Below are 20,237 nucleotides of genomic sequence, written 5' to 3'. Positions count from 1 at the left end.
CCCAGAATTTATTACAGAGTTATTATCAAATAACTGTACTTTATAAATAAACTTAATAAACAACTTTATCTCATGAATAATCTCAATTCAGAATATAAAACATAAATAAAAGGAATGAGACAGTGAAACATAAGTTTAAAATAACCAAGATATCCAAAATGTAGGTGGACTATCGTGAATCTGAATCGTAAATAAAACGTATAAATTCTGGACAAAACTTTTTTGGATCTACATAGATCTACGTAGACCACCTTACATCGAAGAAATGGCGAGTTAGATTTACAGAGATTTAAAGAGATCACAATTGTAACGTCCGTATATCTACTTAGATGCACGTTGAATTACATAAATCTCATAATCTATGAAAAGTTTGGAAAATCTAAATGTGCACGCCTCATGGCGCTTATTTATTTTTTAAGAAAAAAATAAATTGTATAATTGATTTTTAAAAGAAAAAAAAATTAGGAAAACGAATTCGAAGGATAACTTGTCGGGGTTTTTTGTCATAAAGGATATTTTATCGGGGATATTTTGTCGGAGGATCAAGAATCATGGAACCATTTTGTTTTTTCTGTAAACATTGATCTGTAGATAAACTTAGATCAAAATTAATTTCCTTGTTTCTAGGCATCAAACCGACTGAACCCGTACTTTCAGGAGAACGCTCTTCAATTTAACATTTGAATGAACTTGCAGGCTACTAATAGCCCTTAGCCCTTCACCAGTAAGCTGAATGAAATGAATCGGAGGCTATTATGGATTTTTTCATGTTGATAACTTTGATGTGGGTATACCTCCCGCTTATTAAAAGCTAAGATAAGAAGCGTTATTTAAAAAGGTGGCAAGTCAAATTTACTCAAGTGGATATCATAAAAAACTCAAAATTTTGGAAAAAAAATTAGGAAAACGGTTAACCCATCCCTGCAACTTCTCGCTACTTTCGTAATTAAGCGCTCAAAATTGCGCTTATTACGTTTTTGAACTCAAAGAGCTCAAAAATATAATTTTCATGTAGTTTTGAGCTCTCCGAGCTCAAAAGTCTGATAGAAGTTTAATAAAACACTATTTTTTGAATTTTTAAACCGCAATAACGTTTAAATGAATGAACCGACTTTCACGCAGTTGGCGGCATTCGACGCAGTTTTTCAAATTCTATGATACATTTTTAAACACAAATTGATAAGACCGGAAGTTTCGGTGTAATTCGAAAAAAACGCTTTTATTCGGTTTCTTTCGTCAACGATAACTCACGAACGAATCAACCGATTTTAACCGGCTTGGTGGCGATCAACGTGGTTTTTCGATATTAAGAGCTGATTAGTTTTTGGAATTGATCGATCGAGCCGTTAAAAAGTTATTAAAAAAAAACTTGATTTGAAAAATTTTTTTTTCGCAGTTTTTTTAAGATTCCTCAAAATTTACTGGTCGAAATCGGTCCAAATTGTATTCAAAATCTAAGTTTGGTCAAGCCCTTTCAAATGACACCAACCGCGATCAAATCGGCCAAGCCGTTTAAAAGTTATGAGAGGTTTACATACATACACACACTCATACATACATACATACAGACACCATCGCGGAAATAGTAAGGGATGCTTTCTAGAGCCTCAAAACGTCAAGATCTGATGAAAACTCGATTTTCGGAAAACAGGGTAAAAAAAATAACTTCCCGATTTTTGGAAATTTTCAATTTTCTTAACGGGAAGTTAAAAATCCATATTATTTTATAAATAATTTCGAATATTAGAATTATTTTTACAACCACAATAGTTACCGACGACTGCTCACCGTAAAAAAATCAATCCATGCATATTTCATTGATAAAAAAATTTCATTCACTGGTAAACCTTGAGGTTTAAAACTACTTTATTGTTAAACATAAAATCCGAATATTCAATTGGGCTTTCAAGTTGATATGAAATAGAGTAATAACGCAAATTCGCAAGTGGCATATTTATCGAGAGAATCGAAGCCGCTATAAAAGTAAGCAGCTCAAACCGACTGATCAATATTTGATGCATTAAAGCTTATTTGTTTAGAATATTTTATTAAAAAGACTTTTTTAATAAAGAAAAATTAATTTTTTTCATCTCTTGCTAAGCTGCAAAAAAAATCGATTTCTTTTTTCAAACATTTTTCGCTGTTTTGCTTATAAATGATCAATTTTTCAACATCGATCATTTCTTCCAATAAATAAACATTTCTTAATCAATTAACAGTTTTCTTGATAAAAAAAACAATTTCTTCGTTGAAAAGCTTCCTGATATCTTTTCTGAGATCAATAGGTTAACGTCTTACGATTCACGGGTTAGTGACTTACATTGTCATTAGATTACAAATTAATCGTAAGAAATGAAAAAAAAAAAAAAAGTAAACAATGAATCAAATAATGATAAAATAACAAATAAATAATCACTTGCACTTTACTTCGTAATCTACGTTTCGATACCGATAAGGATGTCTCCCCCTCGGTGCAATAAGCGTTTGCTGGCAATATCATAGCTGCAGTAGATTATTGTTCGATCGTCGGAAATATTTTTTTTTTTGCCGTTGTGCGTTAGTTTGCCAGTATCCTTAGAAATAGCCACATATTTATATATTTTTTATACTTAGTGTAGAAATGTATACGAATTTGTTAATAAAATTTCCAAGGATAAAAAAATATTTCCAATCTGTCTGTTCTTCAAATTGGGCATGGTTGCCCAATAAAAAGCTCGTAAGTAATTTAAAAATATTTTTTTCCTCAACAAACTTTGAAAAAGATAGATTTGCGTTGGTCCAAACCGACCATGTGTTAACCTTATTGGATGTAAAAATTTCCGAGAATATAAAGCGTGTAAAGAAATCAATAACGCTCCCCTAGGGAATGGTAGATGTCTTTCACATGCCACTGTAATTTATCCAGCTGGTATTATATTCCAGGCACATCGCACAGATTTGCACCGTCAAGTCCAAACAGCTGAACAACCTCGCAAAGCGACATTTACTGACAGAAATCAGTTTAAATACGCCCGGCGTCTTGTTGTGAAATTGGGCAGCGCCATTATCACCCGAGAAGATGAGCAAGGATTCGCATTGGGGCGTCTTGCATCAATTGTAGAACAAGTCGCAGAATGTCAGATTGAAGGCCGTGAATGCATAATGGTGACAAGTGGAGCAGTGGCTTTTGGGAAACAAAAATTAACCCAGGAATTGTTGATGTCCTTATCAATGCGCGAGACACTCAGTCCACTTGATCACACGCGCAAGCATGTAGGTAAGATAAGAGTGATCTTTGAGCTCGCTATCACAAATAGATTGCAGATTTGATAAGTAATGTCATTGCAATTTTCTAGGAAATCTGTTGGAGCCTCGTGCAGCTGCTGCGGTAGGACAATCAGGTCTTATGTCACTGTATGACGCAATGTTTGCACAGTACGGCGTTAAACTTGCTCAAGTATTGGTAACAAAAACGGATTTTTTTAATGAAGAAACACGTAAAAATTTGTTTAATACTCTAAGCGAATTGATAAGCCTTAATATTGTCCCAGTTATAAACACAAACGATGCTGTGTCACCGCCTCATCAAGCTGATGAAGAAGTAGGTGGCTTGCATGGTAGACGAGGGATATCAATAAAAGATAACGATTCCCTGGCTGCTATGCTGGCAGCTGGTGTGCAAGCCGATTTACTGATCCTTATGAGCGACGTTGACGGAATTTATAACCTTCCACCTTGGGAAGACGGCGCTAAATTGCTTCATACGTTTAGCTCGGACCTGAGGGAAACGATAAAGTTTGGAGAAAAGTCTAAAGTCGGAACCGGTGGCATGGACTCAAAAGTAACGGCTGCTTTGTGGGCGCTAGATCGAGGTGTCTCAGTTATTATTTGCAATGGCGCACAAGAGAAGGCCATAAAAAGTATCCTTACTGGTCGTAAAGTAGGTACTTTTTTCACGGAGACATCAACTTCGTCAACGCCGATAGAAATAGTTGCAGAAAATGCGAGAGTTGGAAGTAGACTTCTCCAAGCTCTTAAACCTGAAGAACGGGCCTCTTGTATTAATTTTTTAGCGGATTTGTTAGAGACAAGACAGAATGAAATTCTGGCTGCTAACGCCAAAGATCTTGAAGAGGCTACTAAATCTGGATTAGCCAAGCCTCTGTTGCTGAGGTTATCATTAAGCCCAGCGAAATTGAAGTCCCTCAGCTCGGGATTACGTCAGATTGCTGCGGAATCTCTGACTAATGTCGGAAAAGTGCTGAGACGCACTCAAATTGCTGAGGGGTTGGAATTGAAACAAATTACAGTGCCTATTGGTGTTTTGTTGGTGATATTTGAATCTCGGCCGGACAGTTTGCCACAAGTAGCAGCGTTAGCAATCTCCAGTGCTAACGGATTGCTTCTAAAGGGCGGAAAAGAGGCTAAGTTTAGTAACAAGTGTCTTATGAATTTGGTCCAAGAAGCGCTGAGGTCGGTAGGCGCAGCTAATGCTATTTCCTTGGTCTCAACGCGCGAACAAGTTGGAGACTTGCTGTCGATGGACAAACACATCGATCTTATAATTCCTAGAGGCAGTTCCGAGCTGGTCAAGACCATCCAGGAGCAATCAAAGCATATTCCTGTTCTTGGTCACGCAGAAGGAATTTGCCATGTCTATGTTGATGCAGACGCTGACCCAGATAAGGCAATTGCTATTATTAGAGACTCCAAGTGCGATTATCCAGCAGCTTGCAATGCTATGGAGACACTATTGATTCATGAAGAACTTATGAGGGGTAATTTCTTTACGGATGTTTGCAATATGCTTCGTAAGGAAGGTGTAAGTTAATGGAGAGTTTAAATTCTCGATTATTCTCGAGTTTACTCGAGTTAATGGGAGTTTATAGAGAGTTTATCGAGGACTGTTCAAAGTTTCCAGTATAATTTTGGTTTGCCTTTTTCTTTACAGGTTAAAATTAACGCGGGACCAAGGTTAAGAGAGCTTTTGACATTCGGGCCTCCCGCTGCTAAGAGTATGAGGACTGAATATGGTGCTCTTGAGTGTACTATTGAAGTTGTACCAAATATTAATGAAGCTATTAATCATATTCACAAACATGGAAGTGCTCATACTGATGCTATTGTTACTGAAAACAACCAAAGTGCTGAATGGTTTAAGCGGCAAGTTGACAGTGCTTGTGTTTTTCATAATGCGAGCACCAGATTTGCTGATGGGTATCGATTTGGACTTGGTGCTGAGGTAGGTGTTTTATTTATTTAGTTTTTTTTTTTTTCGAAATTCAATAATTTTTGAAAATTCGAAAATTATTCATTTTAATCCAAATTTCAAAAATTGGAAAATTATTCATTTTAATCCGAATTTCAAAAATTGGAAAATTATTGTATTTTGTTAAATTTTCAAAATTTTTTTAAAATATTGATTTTAGTAAAATTTACAAAAATTTGAAATTTGTTGATTTTGAGAGAAATTTCAAAGATTTGAAAAATTATTGATTTCAGTCGAACTAAATAAAATTTTAATGTTTTTGATTTTGCCCAAAATTTCAAAAATATTAATTTCAGTCAATTTTCCAAAAATTTATCAATTTATTATTGATTATAGTCCAATGTAAAAAAATTTGAAAGTCACTAGTTTTGGTCAAAATTTCGAAATTATTGTATTTTGTTAAATTTTCAAAAATTAACAAAAAATATTGATTTTAGTGGAATTAGAAAAAAATTTGAAATTTGTTGATTTTGACAGAAATTTCAAAAATTTGAAAAATATTGATTTCCGTCCTAAATTAAAAAATTAGTCAATTTAATCAAATCAAATCAAATTTGAAAGTTTTTGATTTTGACAGAAATTTCAAAAATTTGAAAAATATTGATTTTTGTCCTTAATTGAAAAATTATTAAATTTAGTCAAATTAAACAAAATTCGAAAATTTTTGATTTGGGCTAAAATTTCAAAAATATTAGTTTAAGTCAAATTTCCAAAAATTTCTAAATTATTGATTTTAGTCCAAACTTTATGTCTGTTCAAACTTGTCATAATTCATTAGCGACTTGACTCATCAAAACACGTATTGCAGTATTTAAAAAAAGTTCTTTGAACTTAAATTTCTTAAAAATTTGAACCAATTTATATCAAAAATTTTTTTTAAATCTTAAAAACAAAATTATTCTTTAAATAACTCTTAAACTACTATACCAATCAATTACAAAATCTAATAAGCTCTCAACTTCAAAAACTGGATTGAATGCCGTAAATTGCATCTCAATGTTTTGGTTTAATCAGGAAATTCTAACAATATCTGTTCTGAGAGTTTCGGTATATACTTATTTAGTTACTTATAATTCAATTTCAAACTGCAGATGGAATGAATCTATTTCATTACAGTTGCGAATCTACTAGATTAGTTTCGCGTAAATTTAACTTAATCACAACAATATGTATTCGTAAGAATATATATATATATATTCTTGGTAACTTGGATGTTGTTTTTACTCGATATTGATTTTCAGTTGCCCGTTCCAGCTTCAGATATTTAAATTTCAAGCTTTGTAGTATAGTAGGTAATTATGAAAAATATAGAGTGAGCTTTAGCTTCCGGGCAGCGATTTAGATTAAATAAAACTTGCGGCATTATTTTAGCCAATTTTTGTTTGCGCTTATCTACCATCACAATATTTTATACCAATAGAGCATTTGTGGGTATAAATTTATAACAAAAGAAGAAATTGTGAAATGTTGATCGTTTTCTGTGGCAGGAAAAAAAAATAATAAATGATCGAAATTTATCGTGCGTCAATGTCGCTTTTAAAAGACTTTTTTACGTGACACGTTTAAATAATTCTCTAGGTACTTTACGTCGAATCGACGCGATACTGCACGATCAATTGAAACTCTGAGATAAAAAATTCTTCTAAAAAAAGAGCATTGTTGCGAAAAGAAATTTATTTATAGAAAATTTTAAACAATTTTATTTCTTAGCTGAAGTAATAAAAATTTTTCTCATAGTAACATTCTTGTTGACAAATTTTTGTTTTATTTGGAAAAAAACAATTTTAGATAGACAACTTGAGAATTTTCACCCAAAATTCTTTTTTCTCATATCTAGAAAACCTTTTTTCAAGAAAAAAATTACTGTGAGAAAAATTTTGATTTCTTCAGATAAGAAATAAACTTATTTAAAATTTTCAACAAATTTTCTTACTAACAACCTATAGTCACTATACGATTGCCAAGATTTATTTATTTATTATCTATACATATATATTAATTTATATTTATTAAAATTTTTTACACTATTTTTAAATCGGATTTATTTATTACTTTTTAATCTGGTTTTCTATAAAAACGAGTTTTTTAGTTTTTTTAAACTATAATTATTTATTAATAACTAGCTGTTATCCGCCCGCTTCGCTGGGCATATTATAGAATTATATTTTTAAATCTAAACTTGAAATTTAATTACAGTATTGTTTTGACTTTCAGAAATTCCAAATTTCATCGAATTAACATATACCTTTTATCCATGTAATTATTCCAGCTAATATTCATTGTAACTTTCAATGTGTAATCATTATAATGTTTGCGTGGCTTTTTTTTCAAAAATAATAATTGACACGAAGAAAAAAATTTGAAATTAAAATTTGGAGTCTATAGGAACTATAGCTTGGAAATAAAAAATTTTTAATGTTAACACCCACCTTCGCAAATCCCTGTGAGATGAGCTATCGTAAAATTTGCCCATAGACTTTTTCTACATCTTTTACAGAAGATTCCTACCAAATTTGGAGTCGATAGGAACTATAGTTTAAAAACGGGAATTTTTCATTATTAACGCCCCCGCAATCCTCTTTGGGGTAGAATATCGTAAAATTCGTTCATAAATGATTTTTTCATCACTTACAGAAAATTCCTACAAAATTTGGAGTCTGTAAGAGTAATAGCTTGAAAATTAAAAATTTTGATTGTTAATACCCACCCCCGCAACCCTCTGTGAGGTGAGATATCGTAAAATTCGTTTATAGATTATTTCTACATCTCTTACAGAAGATTCCTACTAAATTTGGAGTCGATAGGAGCTGTAGTTTAAAAATGGAAATTTTTCATTGTTAACGCCCCCGCAACCCTCCTTGTGGATGGAATTTTGTAAAATCCGTTCTTAGCTGACCTCTACTCGGCGAAAAGAATATTCCCGCCAAATTTCAAGTCTCTAGGTCTTATAGTTCCAGAGATATCATGATGAGTGACTATATCTACAGAAAGTCTCCTATATATATATATATATATATATATATATATATATATATATATATATATAGATTTTTGATCAATAACCATGCTCACATGTAGAAAAAAAAATAATTAAATGAATACATGACCTTTTATGCGAAATTCAAATCTATTTATAGCTACTTGGAAAACTTATCCTAATAAATTTGCTATTGCTGAAAAGCAGATGAAACATCAAAAAGGCAAAAATTCGAGTCACAACCTTCCCAATTATAGTAAATTTAGTTGAGAAAACTCATTTTATCATATAAATACGCCAGAGACAAACTTTTTCTTATTTGATTAATTATATAGATTACAACATTGCTTATTTTTTTCAAAATCAATTTTTTCTCTAGGAGTAGAGCATTTTTTTTTTTTTTTTTTTGATAGAATAAAAAAATTGGAAAGGTAATAATTTGGAATATCTTCTGAATTATTGATACATTAAAAAAAAATCAGGATAAGAATAGAAGAAAAATAGAACAGAGAAAAGGAAAAGATAACTTTCTTCTATTTATATCTCCGGTTTTCATAAAACAATGGTTTTTTTATTATCTTTCTAGCACACATTGTTTTTCGCATCATTTGTCCCATTCGGCGGACCAAACCTCGAAATATAATTTTTCAAGATACTTTTCACGCTAACAAAGATCGGTAAATGTATCATTGTATTCACCGTATTCTGTTTTGAAATTTATTTTATACTATCCAAGGTTAGATAACAATCTTTTTAACTCAAAAAAATATGCAATAATAAATTGTTACGAGTGTTTCCTTATTAAAACTGAAGTTACGAATTGAAAAACTAAGTGTATGCATTATAGATTTTTATAAACCTACATTGATAAAAGAAATTAGTTTAAGAAAAAAATCTTGAACCAAGAATATCATTTTGAACAAAAAAGTCGTTCTTGAATCAAGAAAAAAAATCTTGAAATCAAGTAAAATTTACTTGAGTAAAAATGACTTCTTTTTTCAAAAAATTTTTCACTTGATTTAAAATGATCAAACTCTTCAGAATGATTTTCTTTTCAAGAATTTTTCTCTTACAACAAATTCATTTTTTTTCATCAGTATACAAATTATAATGAGAATAATATAAATATTACACTTATAATATTTTCCATAAGAAAATTAATTAAACTTTAGCAACGATGTAACTATTTAAAAATTTTTTTAATTTAATTCTGGGAAATTTTAAAAAGTCAAAGGACGATTTTGAAAAGTATTACAATTTTAGTTTTCATATTGTACAAAAAAAAAGGATCAATTATAAACTAAAACCTGCTATAAGTACTTCCAGTTCACGCGCGAGTTTGTACGAACACTTCCGGCGCTCTATACGAGCATCAGCAGACCATAAATTTGTTTTCCTAATATGAGCTTCTCCCATGATTTCGATGGTTTAAACGTTGCGGTTAAGTATATGAGTGATTGGAATATAATTAAGTTTTAAATAAGTCATTTGTGACTTAAAACAATTTAAGGGGGATAGCCACTGTAAAATTTCGGAAAAAAAATTTTTTTTTTTTTTTCATTAAACTGAAGTTTATATATTCAAAATTATGTATTTCAAATTTTATAGAAAAATTCCGAATAGTTTTCGAGTTATAGTCATTTTTAAGAGCGCGTTGATTGACCGTTTTACGCGCGGCGCTTCGACGAAAACGTCGCCTGCTCGCTCCGTCTTTGATTCGTACGGGTTGGCGATTGTTTTCCCTCACGATTGTCAACCGTTACAATTATTTGACTTTTAACGTATATTTTTTCTTATTGTTGAGATACTGTACCTCATAGTTTAGTTGTTTTGTATGAATACACACTCGTTCTTTAATTTATTGAGTTTCTTAGTGTACTCGTTATTGTTTACTTACTTATTTTTTTTAAATCTTCTGATCTTTTTTTTTTTTTTGTTTATTTAACAAAAAAATTTGTTAAATAATGGATCGTAAACAAAGTAAAGTTATTAAAAACGAAAGAAAACTGCCAAACGACAGGAAAAAATTTAATCGACCGCTCAACAGATATGAAACTGAAAAAAATACTGGCTCTCAACGACGTGATAGTGCTTCCAAGAGGAAATTATCACAAAAATCTGATTGTACAATTGATTCGAGTATTAGCTACAAAATTATAAATTTTTTTTCGATATTTAATTTACTAAGTGGCTGTGTATCGTGTAAAAAGTGTGGTGGTGATGTAAACTTTACTGAGACAAGTATTCGAGAATTAGGTTTTAAACTAGTTGTGAATTGCAAAAAATGTGATCCAGTTTTGATAAATTCATGTCCACTCATCAAGAATGCGTATGAAATTAATCGCCGTTTCATCTTTGCAATGCGGATAATTAGTATTGGGTTATCTGGAGCTGAAAGATTTTGTGCTTTCATGGATTTACCACGACCAATGTTCCATAGCTTTTACGATCGTCTGGTCACACAAATCAGAAATGCAGCTAGAAACTGTTGTGATTTAGTGTTGAAAAAGCTGCTAAAGAAGAAATCCAAGAAACCTGCAAGCATTTAAAATCCAATGACATTCCTGGAATTTCTGTCTCCGGTGACGGTAGTTGGAAGAAAAGAGGGTTTAAATCTTCATTTGGTATATCTTCTCTAATTGGTTACTTCACTGGCAAAATCGTAGATGTAAGTATGAAATCCAGTTATTGTAAGATGTGTGCGCTAATGAGCTCAAAAAAGGAACAGCTGAATACGATCAATTTATGCAAGACCATGCTCTAGACTGTCCAATAAACCATGAAAATTCTTCTGGACAAATGGAGGTAGATGGAATAAAAGAGATGTTTATGCGATCAGAGTTATTACATAACGTTAAGTATGTAAACTATATAGGTGATGGTGACACTAAAACGTATAAAAATATTTGTGATGCTAAACCGTATGGGGACATGGTGAAGATAAAAAAAAAAGGAATGTATTAATCACGTGCAAAAACGAATGGGCAGTCGACTAAGGGCTTTGAAGAAGCAACGAACTAACAAGAAGACAAAAACAGGAAAAGAAGAAAATACACAGAAAAGTTTAGGTGGGAAAGGTCGATTAACGGACAAAGCAATTAATGAATTTACAAAGTATTATGGTTTAGCAATCAGACGTCATTCTAATGATGTTGATGAGATGTATAATGCTATTTGGCAAACATTTTATCACAAGTTTTCATCACCCGAAGATCCGCAGCATTTTCTTTGTCCTGAAGGTGCAAATTCGTGGTGTCAATTTCAAAAAGCTGTGGCAACAAATACTTTGGACTCATTAGTTGAAAAACCACCACTTCCTGCAGATATTGCGGAAGCTTTAATACCGATTTATGAAGATCTATCGAATCCAGAGTTATTGGAACGATGTGTCGGTGGGTTTACACAAAATAATAATGAAAGCTTCAATGCATTAGTGTGGCAGCTCGCCCCAAAAACAAATTCTTCTTATTCCCTTATTGTTGAAATAGCTTTATATATTTCAACAATTACATTCAATGATGGGGCTCTAGCAACTCTGAAGATATTAGAGAATCTCGATGTTAAAGTAGGACCAACACTCTACTCATACTGCGCTGAGCGCGACGCTACTCGGGTTAAAGCTGCTGAAAGCCGCATGGAAACGGCCAGTAAAAAAAAAAAAAGTCAAGGTCAATACTAAAGATAAGGAGGAAGAACCCTCATATGGCCCAGGACTTGATAGTTTGATGTGAGTATGAATATTTTGTGAAAGACTAGATTTTAAAGTTGCGAGAATCTTCTTAAAACTTTACTCGCGTTTTTCTCAAAACGACTTTTTCAAACTTTCCGGTACTGTAACTTTCGTAAATATGAACCGATTCTCAATTTTTTTGTTTCCCCGTATTCGTCTACTTAGTGGCTATCGTCGCACGTAGGGGATTTTGAAAATTTTAATTTTTAAGATTTTTTAAGGCTGTTTGAGTCCAAAAAATGAGGAAAAAGACGAAAAAATTTTCAATATGGCGCCATTTTTTCTCAAATCAAAATTTTCAAAATCCCCTACGTGCGACGATAGCGACATTCCTATAGATTAAAATGCCGTTTGGTTTTTTTGTTTCAGATAATCCGTTTTTGAGTTACAGTACCGGCAATGGAGGGGGAAATTTTTTTGGTGCTCTACAAAAATGTTTATAACTTTGTAATAACAAAATATTTTTGAATAAAAATTTAGGAGAATTATCCTCAACATATACTTTATAAAACAAAAAAAACCCGATCCCCAAATTCCTTTATTATCCTAGTAAAAAAAATTCCCGAAAATTGCCTATTTTTTCCAGCGTCACAGTGGCTATCCCCCTTAATTTTTACACTTTTACTTGAGAAATAGTTCATTTTTATAAATTTGCAACTGGTTCTTGGAAATTTTTATGTTAAAAATTATAATGGGAAAAATGTGGAATTTTATAATACAAATTATTTTTAATAAAAATTTAAGTGGTAGCAAATTTGAATTGTATCACATCTAGCTGCTATTGATTATTTAAAGAGCTTACAATTAATTGATTCTCCTCAGTAAGAAGCCAATTTTTGGAAATTTTTATTTTCGATCAAGTTCGTACTTTTGCTAAGTAAAAACTAAAGTTTGCTAAAATTTTTGGTAAGAAAAAAAGTTTCGTCTTTAAAAACGGCTGCGAATTTAAAGAAGAAAACTTTCTACGGCCTTGAAAGCCTGAGCATGTATATTTAAGCATGTGTCCTCAACAGATACTTTGATATTGTAAATTCTGATTAGTATTAATATCATAAATTCCAAATTTTAAAAATAAGAGAGAAGCTTACAATCAAAGCATGATTTGTTAGCAAAAAAAGAAAAATTTGATTTCCATTTCGGTAGTTTATAGTCTTTGAATCGCTTCTTTTCGTCCATGAATATACATTTAAAGAATGTTATTTCCGAGGAAATTACATTTAAATATTTTGTTCAATCAAAATGTGACCTGCCCATTAATATGTATCAACAAAATAATGTTTTGTCCTTTACAACCAATCAAAAGTGAGATTATCCCGGCATCATGCTCCGACAAAACATTTTTTGAATGAACTACGGAAAGCAGAAGACCTCTACTTGCCATTAAATAAACTTTCATTTTTATCTTCGCATTTAATTGTTCAAGAAAATTCGTCTTAGGGTTAATTTTTTATTTGAAAATTATTAACGAACATAGATGTTCGGAGAGCTCAAAATGAAACGAAATATATTTTTGAGCTCGAAGAGCTCAAAAACGTAATGAGTGCAATTTTGAACGCGTAATTACGGAATTAGCGGGAAGTTGCGGGGATGGCTTTCAGGGTCTACTGTTTACCTAATTTTTCTTTTTTAATTTCTTTCGGCCAAAAAATTCCAAAATTTTTTCGCAATTTAACAATAAAATAACAAAAAAAATCACTTACCCTCACGCGTACTAAAAAATAATATTATTTTTTTCTTCATTACAATAATCAAAAAATTCTTCTCTCAACATTCACCAACATTCAAACTTCAGGATCAAAAACTACATTAACAAAAATGAAAATATAAATAGAATAAAAAAACTGAAATAAAATAAATTTTTCTAGGTGGGAATATCAACCTCTCGAATCCACGCACGAGGACCAGTAGGTGTCGACGGTCTGCTGACAACAAAATGGATCCTCCAAGGAACCGGACACACGGTCCAAGATTTCACCGAAAGCGGCTCGCTGACTTACATCCACCAATCTCTCCCCATAAATTAACCTCAAAACTAAAATAAAATTGTAAATACATATTTTTATTTAAATTTATTAAACAAACCAACAGCATTCATACTTTACAAATTCTCAGGAGCCCAGAGCTTAAATGTTCGATCATAAGAGCTAGTAGCAATATACTTCTGATCCGCAGAGACATCAACCGCCATAACTTTTCCATCATGCCCTTGAAGAGTCTTCAGAGGCTGCCAAGTTTTGTTCGACCAGATCTTGGCCGTATTGTCGTAAGACGCAGTCACCAAATAGTGTCCATCCCCCTTCTGAAACTTAACATCGGAAAGGAGATTAGTGTGAGCTGGAATCGAGTACAAGCAAGTCCGTTTTCTCAAATCCCAAATCTTGCAAGTATTATCATCACTGGCAGTGACAATCTGGAACCCGTTCGGAGAAAAATCAATCCCGAAGATGCTCTTGGAGTGTCCGTCCATGAACATGATACACCTGCCGGTCCTCAAATCCCAGACGCGGCCAAAGGCGTCGTGGCCTCCAGTAGCAGCAACACTCCCGTCAACCTGAAAGCTGATGCAGTGGACAGCTTTTGCGTGGCCTTCCTGATGAAGAACTTCCTCCTGCTGCTCCAGGTCCCAGAGCCTCCAGGAAGCATCGTGGCAGCAAGTGCCCAGAAACCTGCCGGAGGGATGAAACGCGATCCTGGAGACGCGTTTGTCGTGGCCCTCCAGGTCAGCCAGAGGCTTGTCCCCCGAGCCACCTGCCCAGAGATTGACCTTACCGTCGGCGTCGCAGCTGGCCAGGACGCAAGTCGAGCCAGCAATCGGTCCGACGACTTCCTCAGAGATGGTCGCCTTGGGGTGGAAAACTATGCACCCAGCCAACCTGGTGTGTCCATTGAGCGTCCTCAGGAGTCCACAGTCAGGAACTGACCAGAGCTTGCAGGTTCCAGACCAGGAAGAAGTGGCAAGAATTTTAGAGTCTGGACTGAACTGGCAGGAAGATATGGGACGCGTGTCTCCAACCTGGGAGCAGTAGGTTGACAAACTCTGGAGCTTCCTCAGGAGCTCCTGCTGGTGCGCGGTTCTGGTGGCGCCTGGAAGCGCCAAATCTTCCCTCGCACGCTGCAATCTTGCTCCCGCTCGCCTCAAAGAGTACTCAGCGATCCAAGCGCGAGCTATCTGTAAAGATTCTGGACCTTCATGGTACCAGGTGGTCTCCATCTCGCGTTCAAGGGGTCGGACGTGTTTGTCATCGTCATCGTGCTTCTTTTTTATTACATCTTCCCCGCGGCTGGCTAGCAGCTCTCTTAATCGAGCGCGACGGTCTGCTGGACCCTCCCCGAAGAGACAGATCGGCTCACCTAGGACTCGAAGGGTTCTACGTACCTCGGAATCGTCTGTTGATACGTTTATCTGTCTTGCTTTTTTTCGACGCTCGAATTCTTCGAGCAAAGCCTGCTTGTCCTTTGACATTTCATCTTCTAATTCTAGGTACTCGTTCGACACGTGAACATTTCCTTGAAGAGCTAACGCTGATGATGGGACTGTTGAACCGGCCTCTGGCGAGTCTTTCGTGTCGTCCGATGCTTCTGCGGCCAGTCGAGCGCGCTCGCTGTCTTCCAGGGATCCATAGTGGACTGTCTTGGATTTACGGACGTACACCAGATCTTCGTCGTCAGACATTGTCATTTTTTTTTTTAATTTGCTGAAAAATATTTGTCGTTTTATTTAACAACTAAATTAATTCTAAAAAATTATTTTTAAAAGATTGCATTTTTTATTTTTTTGAATTTCTTCATGTCAGTTTTTTTTTTTTTTTTTCAATCAGACTTTTAACAATTATTTTTGTTTTTTTTTTTGTCAATTTAATTAGAATTAAAAAAATATTTTCAAAAAATTGCGGTTATTGTTTTTTAAATTTTTTAAATGTGGAATTTTTTTTTTATTTTTTTTTCTTATAACAAATTTTTCTATAAAAAAAAATTCTAAAAATTGTCAAATGTCTGCTAATTTTATTTTTATTAAATTTTATAATACGCAAATTGATATCGGATAATTTTTTTAACAAATAAATCATGGTAAAAACAATTAATTTAAAAAATTAAATCTTTAAAAAATTATGAATGCAATTTTTTAAACCTCGTTTATTTTTAAAGAAAAATCAAAAAATTGTCAAGTGTCTGACATTAGAACTTTTTAAGTAAATATTTTATTTTAATTTAGAATGACATTGAAATTAGCGGTCTCTTGGCAATTTTTTAATTTTTACTTAACAAACAAATTCGTTGCGAAAAATTGTTTTTAAAAAATTGCATTTTTAATTTTTTAAAATTTCCACATGTCAATTTATTTTCTTATTTTTTTTACATAAATTCATTTGTTAAAAAAATTTTTTAAATTATGAAATATCTGCTAGAATAATTTAGAAAAAAAATCAAAACATAATTCTGAAAAATTAGTTAGCCGACGTTTTTTTTTTTTTTTTTCCATTTAATCAATTATAACAAAAAAAAATTTTTTTTAATTTTCTACTTGTGAAACTTTTTCTTTTAATTTTTTTAAAAACAATTTTTCAATAAAATAAATTATTAAAATTTTTAAATGTTGACTAACTTAATTATCGTTGAATATTAACCTATATGTTGATTTTTACTTACCACTAAAGAATAATAAACTTCTTAACTTTTGCCTCAAGCAATTAATTTTTTATTTTTGTTATTCATTAATTATTATTAATATTATTTGATTAACTGTTTAAATAAATATACGTATTTAACAGGCCGGCAAAACGTAAACAAACGATGTATACCATGTTAACCTTGGATCGCCATTTTGAATTTTAAAAATTCTCAAGCGCATGCGCGCTAATATTTGCGCGCTAAATTTTTAAAATTCATAGAGAAAAAATGATAAACATGATTTTTAAGAATTAAATTTCTAATTATTATTGAATTTATGTTCTAAATTTCAAAATTCTAAACTTAATGATTATTTTAAGAATTCTGAATGCATAACAAATATCGTATTTGGTTTACATAAATAAATTTTTATAATTTCACACTTTTAAAAAAAAACTAAACTTAAAAAAAAAAATTTAGCAAGTAAAATTTACTTAAAACAAAAAAACTTCTTAAGTTCAAAAATGTTTTTTAAATCAAATTGAATTACGTCTAAAAAATATTTATTACAAATTAAATTTAATCCAAAGAACAATCATAAAATTATTCATATCATTTTTTTTTTATCTTGGAATAATTTAATTTTTGTAAATCAAAAAATCACCAGTTGCATTTTCCAATCCATTTCTATGAACCAAATACAATAAAAGTTCTCTAAAATTTCAGCTTTCAACTCTGAAAAATAAATGACATTAATATGAATAAATAAAAAAAATATTTCAAAATAAAAATATACTTACTTTAAAATACTAAATCATCATAAGTGACCTGGAAAAATTTTAATTAATAAAAACTAGCCTAAACAAAATCAACAAATTAATTTAAATAATTAAATATAAAATTTAATAAAAATTTTTCATTACATCATAAATTTAAACAATTTATCTGACTTAAAATAATAATTTTGTTTCTAATTTAATCATCAGACGCTTAACAATTTTTTTCGAAAAAACTATCAAAAGCCTGGTGATTTCTTCTCAAGATCAACTTAAATAGTCTTCATGGTAGCCATCAGCTCTTCAAGACTAAGCGCACTAGCATCAACAACATTTTCCTGAGCATGAGCATCAGGAACAACATACGCCTGCCTGAGACCTGGACAAAGTCCCTGAACATTATCTTCTTCAGCAACATCAGCAGTTTCATCAATCAGCGAAATTCCCCAGTCGTTGTCTTCATGAACCGGAGCTTCTTCAACCGCTTCAACCGCGATTTCTTCTTTGGGCAGTGCCTGGAACTCCTGCTGTCTCTGCCTGCAGAACCGGTCATCGCAGTTCGGATTGGGCCGGAGGACCATCGACGGGAAGAAATCCTCCATGGCGTTGTACCCGAGGTAGAAGGAGGTGTTGCCAAAGTTCAGCAGGAACTTGAGCGCGTTTTGAGTGAGGAATCCTGCTACGATGCCCATGGTGGTGGGCAAGGAAGCAGCGCAGACTCCTTCGCGCTTGAGGGTCTTTTCGTCGATTTTGGAAGCGACCACCAGAGGAGGAGCGCAAGCGAAGCACGCGGACTCCCCGGGGACGATGAACTGGATATGGCCTGAGACCGCGTTCTCAGAAACTCCGCTCTCGAACCACTTGAGGTTCAGCTCATTGCAGGCGGTGTTGATCGCCATCCTCGCTTCGAAATTGTCCACGCAGCTCAGCACCAGGTCCACGGGTCCGTTGGTCAAGCTCCCGGTGCTGATCGCTGTCATGAAGCTCTCAAAGTGTTCGACAGTTGTGATGTTGTAATCATGAGTTTCCACGACGACATCTGGGTTGATGGTCGTCAAGGTCCTGGCTGCTGCGTTCACTTTGCTAAGTCCGACCTGGTGCGGCTGGAAAAACAGTCGGTTCATGTTTGCCAGCTCAACTTTGTCGTAGTCAAAGAGAACCAGTTTACCAATTCCGCAGCGGGTCAACATTTCTGCGGTGACACTCCCGACTCCGCCGACTCCGACTACTGCTACAGACAGGGTACGGATTTTCTCGTAGTTGTCGACTATTCCCATACGCTTCAGAGCCATCAAACGGCTATAGGGGTTCGTGTCAACTACTTCCGAGGATAATACTTCGATTTTTTTACGCGACACATTTTTATTACGCTCTTGAGAGAGTTCTAGTTCTAGTTGGTGGATTTTTTCGGTTAACTCTTCGACACTGGACATTTTTACGGATTTTGACACTTTTTAGTCGACAGAATGGAGATAGACTAAGATGTTTAGGTGGACTGACGTAAACAGATGGTTTGACAATCAAGTTTTTTTTTTTTTCGACGACACGTGGATATGAATCAGTGGTTTTGATGATATCTAGAAATGGTTAAGAAGAAATAGATAATATCGTTGGTCGATTGTGAAGAAATCATTGTTATTGTTATCATCATTATTTAGTATTATTGATGTTATTATTATTATTATCGATATTATTATTATTAAGTTATCGAAATTTTCTTCATAATAATAATTATAATCGTGACTTAAGATTTTTCTACAATTTAATAATAATAAATTGAAAATTTTTTAGCATTATTATTATTATTTTGCTATTAAATGCTCAGGGGGGTTATCCCCGGAGTCCGATTCTCCGAAGGCCCAGCCTGAGCTCCATCCGTTACTGCTGGACCACTCCGCACAACAAGGCGGTTAGTGATCACAGCAGGCCAAAGTCATTTCCCTTAAGAGACGGAGAGAACCAAGTATAACAGCCTTCTGCATCCTAACTGCCAAGAACTCAGCTTTTGATGAACAAGCTGGAACTTTGGCAAGTGAGGATACAAAAGACTGTTTCATCCCTCCTAGGACGCCAACAATCAGGACGACAAGCCTGACACGGTAACCTGGGTAAAGTTTGCCAATTTCAAACAGGAGATCCTGATATATTTGTCTTTTGTGCTCTTCTTTGGCTGAGATGTTGTATTCAGCCGGGGCCGAGAACTCAATGACATAAATGTCACGAGTGGCCTTGTCGAAGAGCACAATATCAGGTTTGTTGTGATCTATCCGCCGAGTTGTTGCAAATGGCATGTTCCAATAAATTTTGTAACTGTCATTCTCAACAACCTGGGGAATATCTCCTGGCAGATAAGGCAGCACTGGTGTCACGTCAATTTTATTATTATTATTATTATTTTATTTTTTTTTCCTTTTTATATATATATTATTTTTATTGTTTCTTCCTTTTTTACTTTTACATAATTCTACAAAATTAAATATGAACTTACCCGCTTAAAAAAAAAATCGTCTTAAAATTGTTGTTTTTTCAAGATCTTGAACGTGACACAAACCAAGACTATTCTAAGACTTTTTAAGACATCAAAAAAAAATTCCGAGAGCAGATTTTTGAAATGTGGTTCTCGAATTTGTTATGAAAATAAGACGATATCACAGCGACAGCTTCGGATAATTATTATATATAGAGTCTTAAAATAATCTAAAAATCGTCTTAAAAAAATCTTAAAATAGTTTTAAAAAAATTTTTCAAGACTATTTTAATATGAGCTAAAACAGCGACAGAGTTCCGGAGCATTAAAACGGAGCGTCTTAAAAAAGTCTTAAAATTTTCCGATAATAAGTTTTCAACAATTTCAAATTCAATTTAAAAAGAGCGTACTCAAAAATGTAGCGGTTAGAA

The 20,237-nt window shown here is 33.3% G+C and overlaps 4 protein-coding genes across 8 annotated transcripts; 2 read left to right on the top strand and 2 right to left on the bottom strand.

Moving 5' to 3' along the window:
- Positions 1 to 2,507: 2,507 nt before the first annotated feature.
- Positions 2,508 to 14,199, top strand: P5cs (Delta[1]-pyrroline-5-carboxylate synthase). 3 transcript variants are annotated; one of them, XM_074239642.1, is made up of 6 exons: positions 2,508 to 2,716; positions 2,923 to 3,256; positions 3,336 to 4,801; positions 4,931 to 5,221; positions 13,821 to 14,000; positions 14,068 to 14,199. In XM_074239642.1, exons 1-5 carry the CDS (start codon positions 2,621 to 2,623, stop codon positions 13,977 to 13,979), a joined length of 2,346 nt encoding a protein of 781 aa, XP_074095743.1. In that variant the 5' UTR covers positions 2,508 to 2,620; the 3' UTR covers positions 13,980 to 14,000; positions 14,068 to 14,199. The 3 variants fall into 3 exon arrangements, with proteins under 3 accessions (XP_074095743.1, XP_074095742.1, XP_074095744.1); XM_074239641.1 differs by lacking the exon at positions 14,068 to 14,199 and having other exon boundaries at positions 13,821 to 14,045; XM_074239643.1 differs by lacking the exons at positions 2,508 to 2,716; positions 14,068 to 14,199 and having other exon boundaries at positions 3,124 to 3,252; positions 13,821 to 14,045.
- On the top strand, positions 9,476 to 13,805 carry LOC141525248 (uncharacterized). 2 transcript variants are annotated; one of them, XM_074239648.1, is made up of 3 exons: positions 9,476 to 10,893; positions 10,990 to 11,952; positions 12,325 to 13,805. In XM_074239648.1, the coding sequence occupies exon 2, from the start codon at positions 11,206 to 11,208 to the stop codon at positions 11,902 to 11,904; it is 699 nt and encodes a 232-aa protein (XP_074095749.1). In that variant the 5' UTR covers positions 9,476 to 10,893; positions 10,990 to 11,205; the 3' UTR covers positions 11,905 to 11,952; positions 12,325 to 13,805. The 2 variants fall into 2 exon arrangements, with proteins under 2 accessions (XP_074095749.1, XP_074095748.1); XM_074239647.1 differs by lacking the exon at positions 9,476 to 10,893 and having other exon boundaries at positions 10,947 to 11,952.
- U4-u6-60k (U4-U6 small nuclear riboprotein factor 60K) lies at positions 13,849 to 16,767 on the bottom strand. 2 transcript variants are annotated; one of them, XM_074239646.1, is made up of 3 exons: positions 16,603 to 16,767; positions 14,053 to 15,650; positions 13,849 to 13,987 (listed from the first exon to the last, which is right to left on the bottom strand). In XM_074239646.1, exon 2 carries the CDS (start codon positions 15,632 to 15,634, stop codon positions 14,054 to 14,056), a length of 1,581 nt encoding a protein of 526 aa, XP_074095747.1. In that variant the 5' UTR covers positions 15,635 to 15,650; positions 16,603 to 16,767; the 3' UTR covers positions 13,849 to 13,987; position 14,053. The 2 variants fall into 2 exon arrangements, with proteins under 2 accessions (XP_074095747.1, XP_074095746.1); XM_074239645.1 differs by lacking the exon at positions 13,849 to 13,987 and having other exon boundaries at positions 14,010 to 15,650.
- Positions 16,768 to 17,443: 676 nt separating this feature from the next.
- Uba5 (Ubiquitin-like activating enzyme 5) lies at positions 17,444 to 18,857 on the bottom strand. Its single transcript, XM_074239537.1, has one exon. The coding sequence runs from the start codon at positions 18,770 to 18,772 to the stop codon at positions 17,612 to 17,614; it is 1,161 nt and encodes a 386-aa protein (XP_074095638.1). The 5' UTR covers positions 18,773 to 18,857; the 3' UTR covers positions 17,444 to 17,611.
- Positions 18,858 to 20,237: the final 1,380 nt, after the last annotated feature.

The sequence above is a fragment of the Cotesia typhae genome, unplaced genomic scaffold (assembly GCF_013202065.1).
Source record: "Cotesia typhae breed Kobodo isofemale line unplaced genomic scaffold, CoteBio_Ctyphae contig_26, whole genome shotgun sequence".
NCBI lineage: Eukaryota > Metazoa > Arthropoda > Insecta > Hymenoptera > Braconidae > Cotesia > Cotesia typhae.
This window is presented reverse-complemented; position numbering and strand designations above follow the sequence as displayed.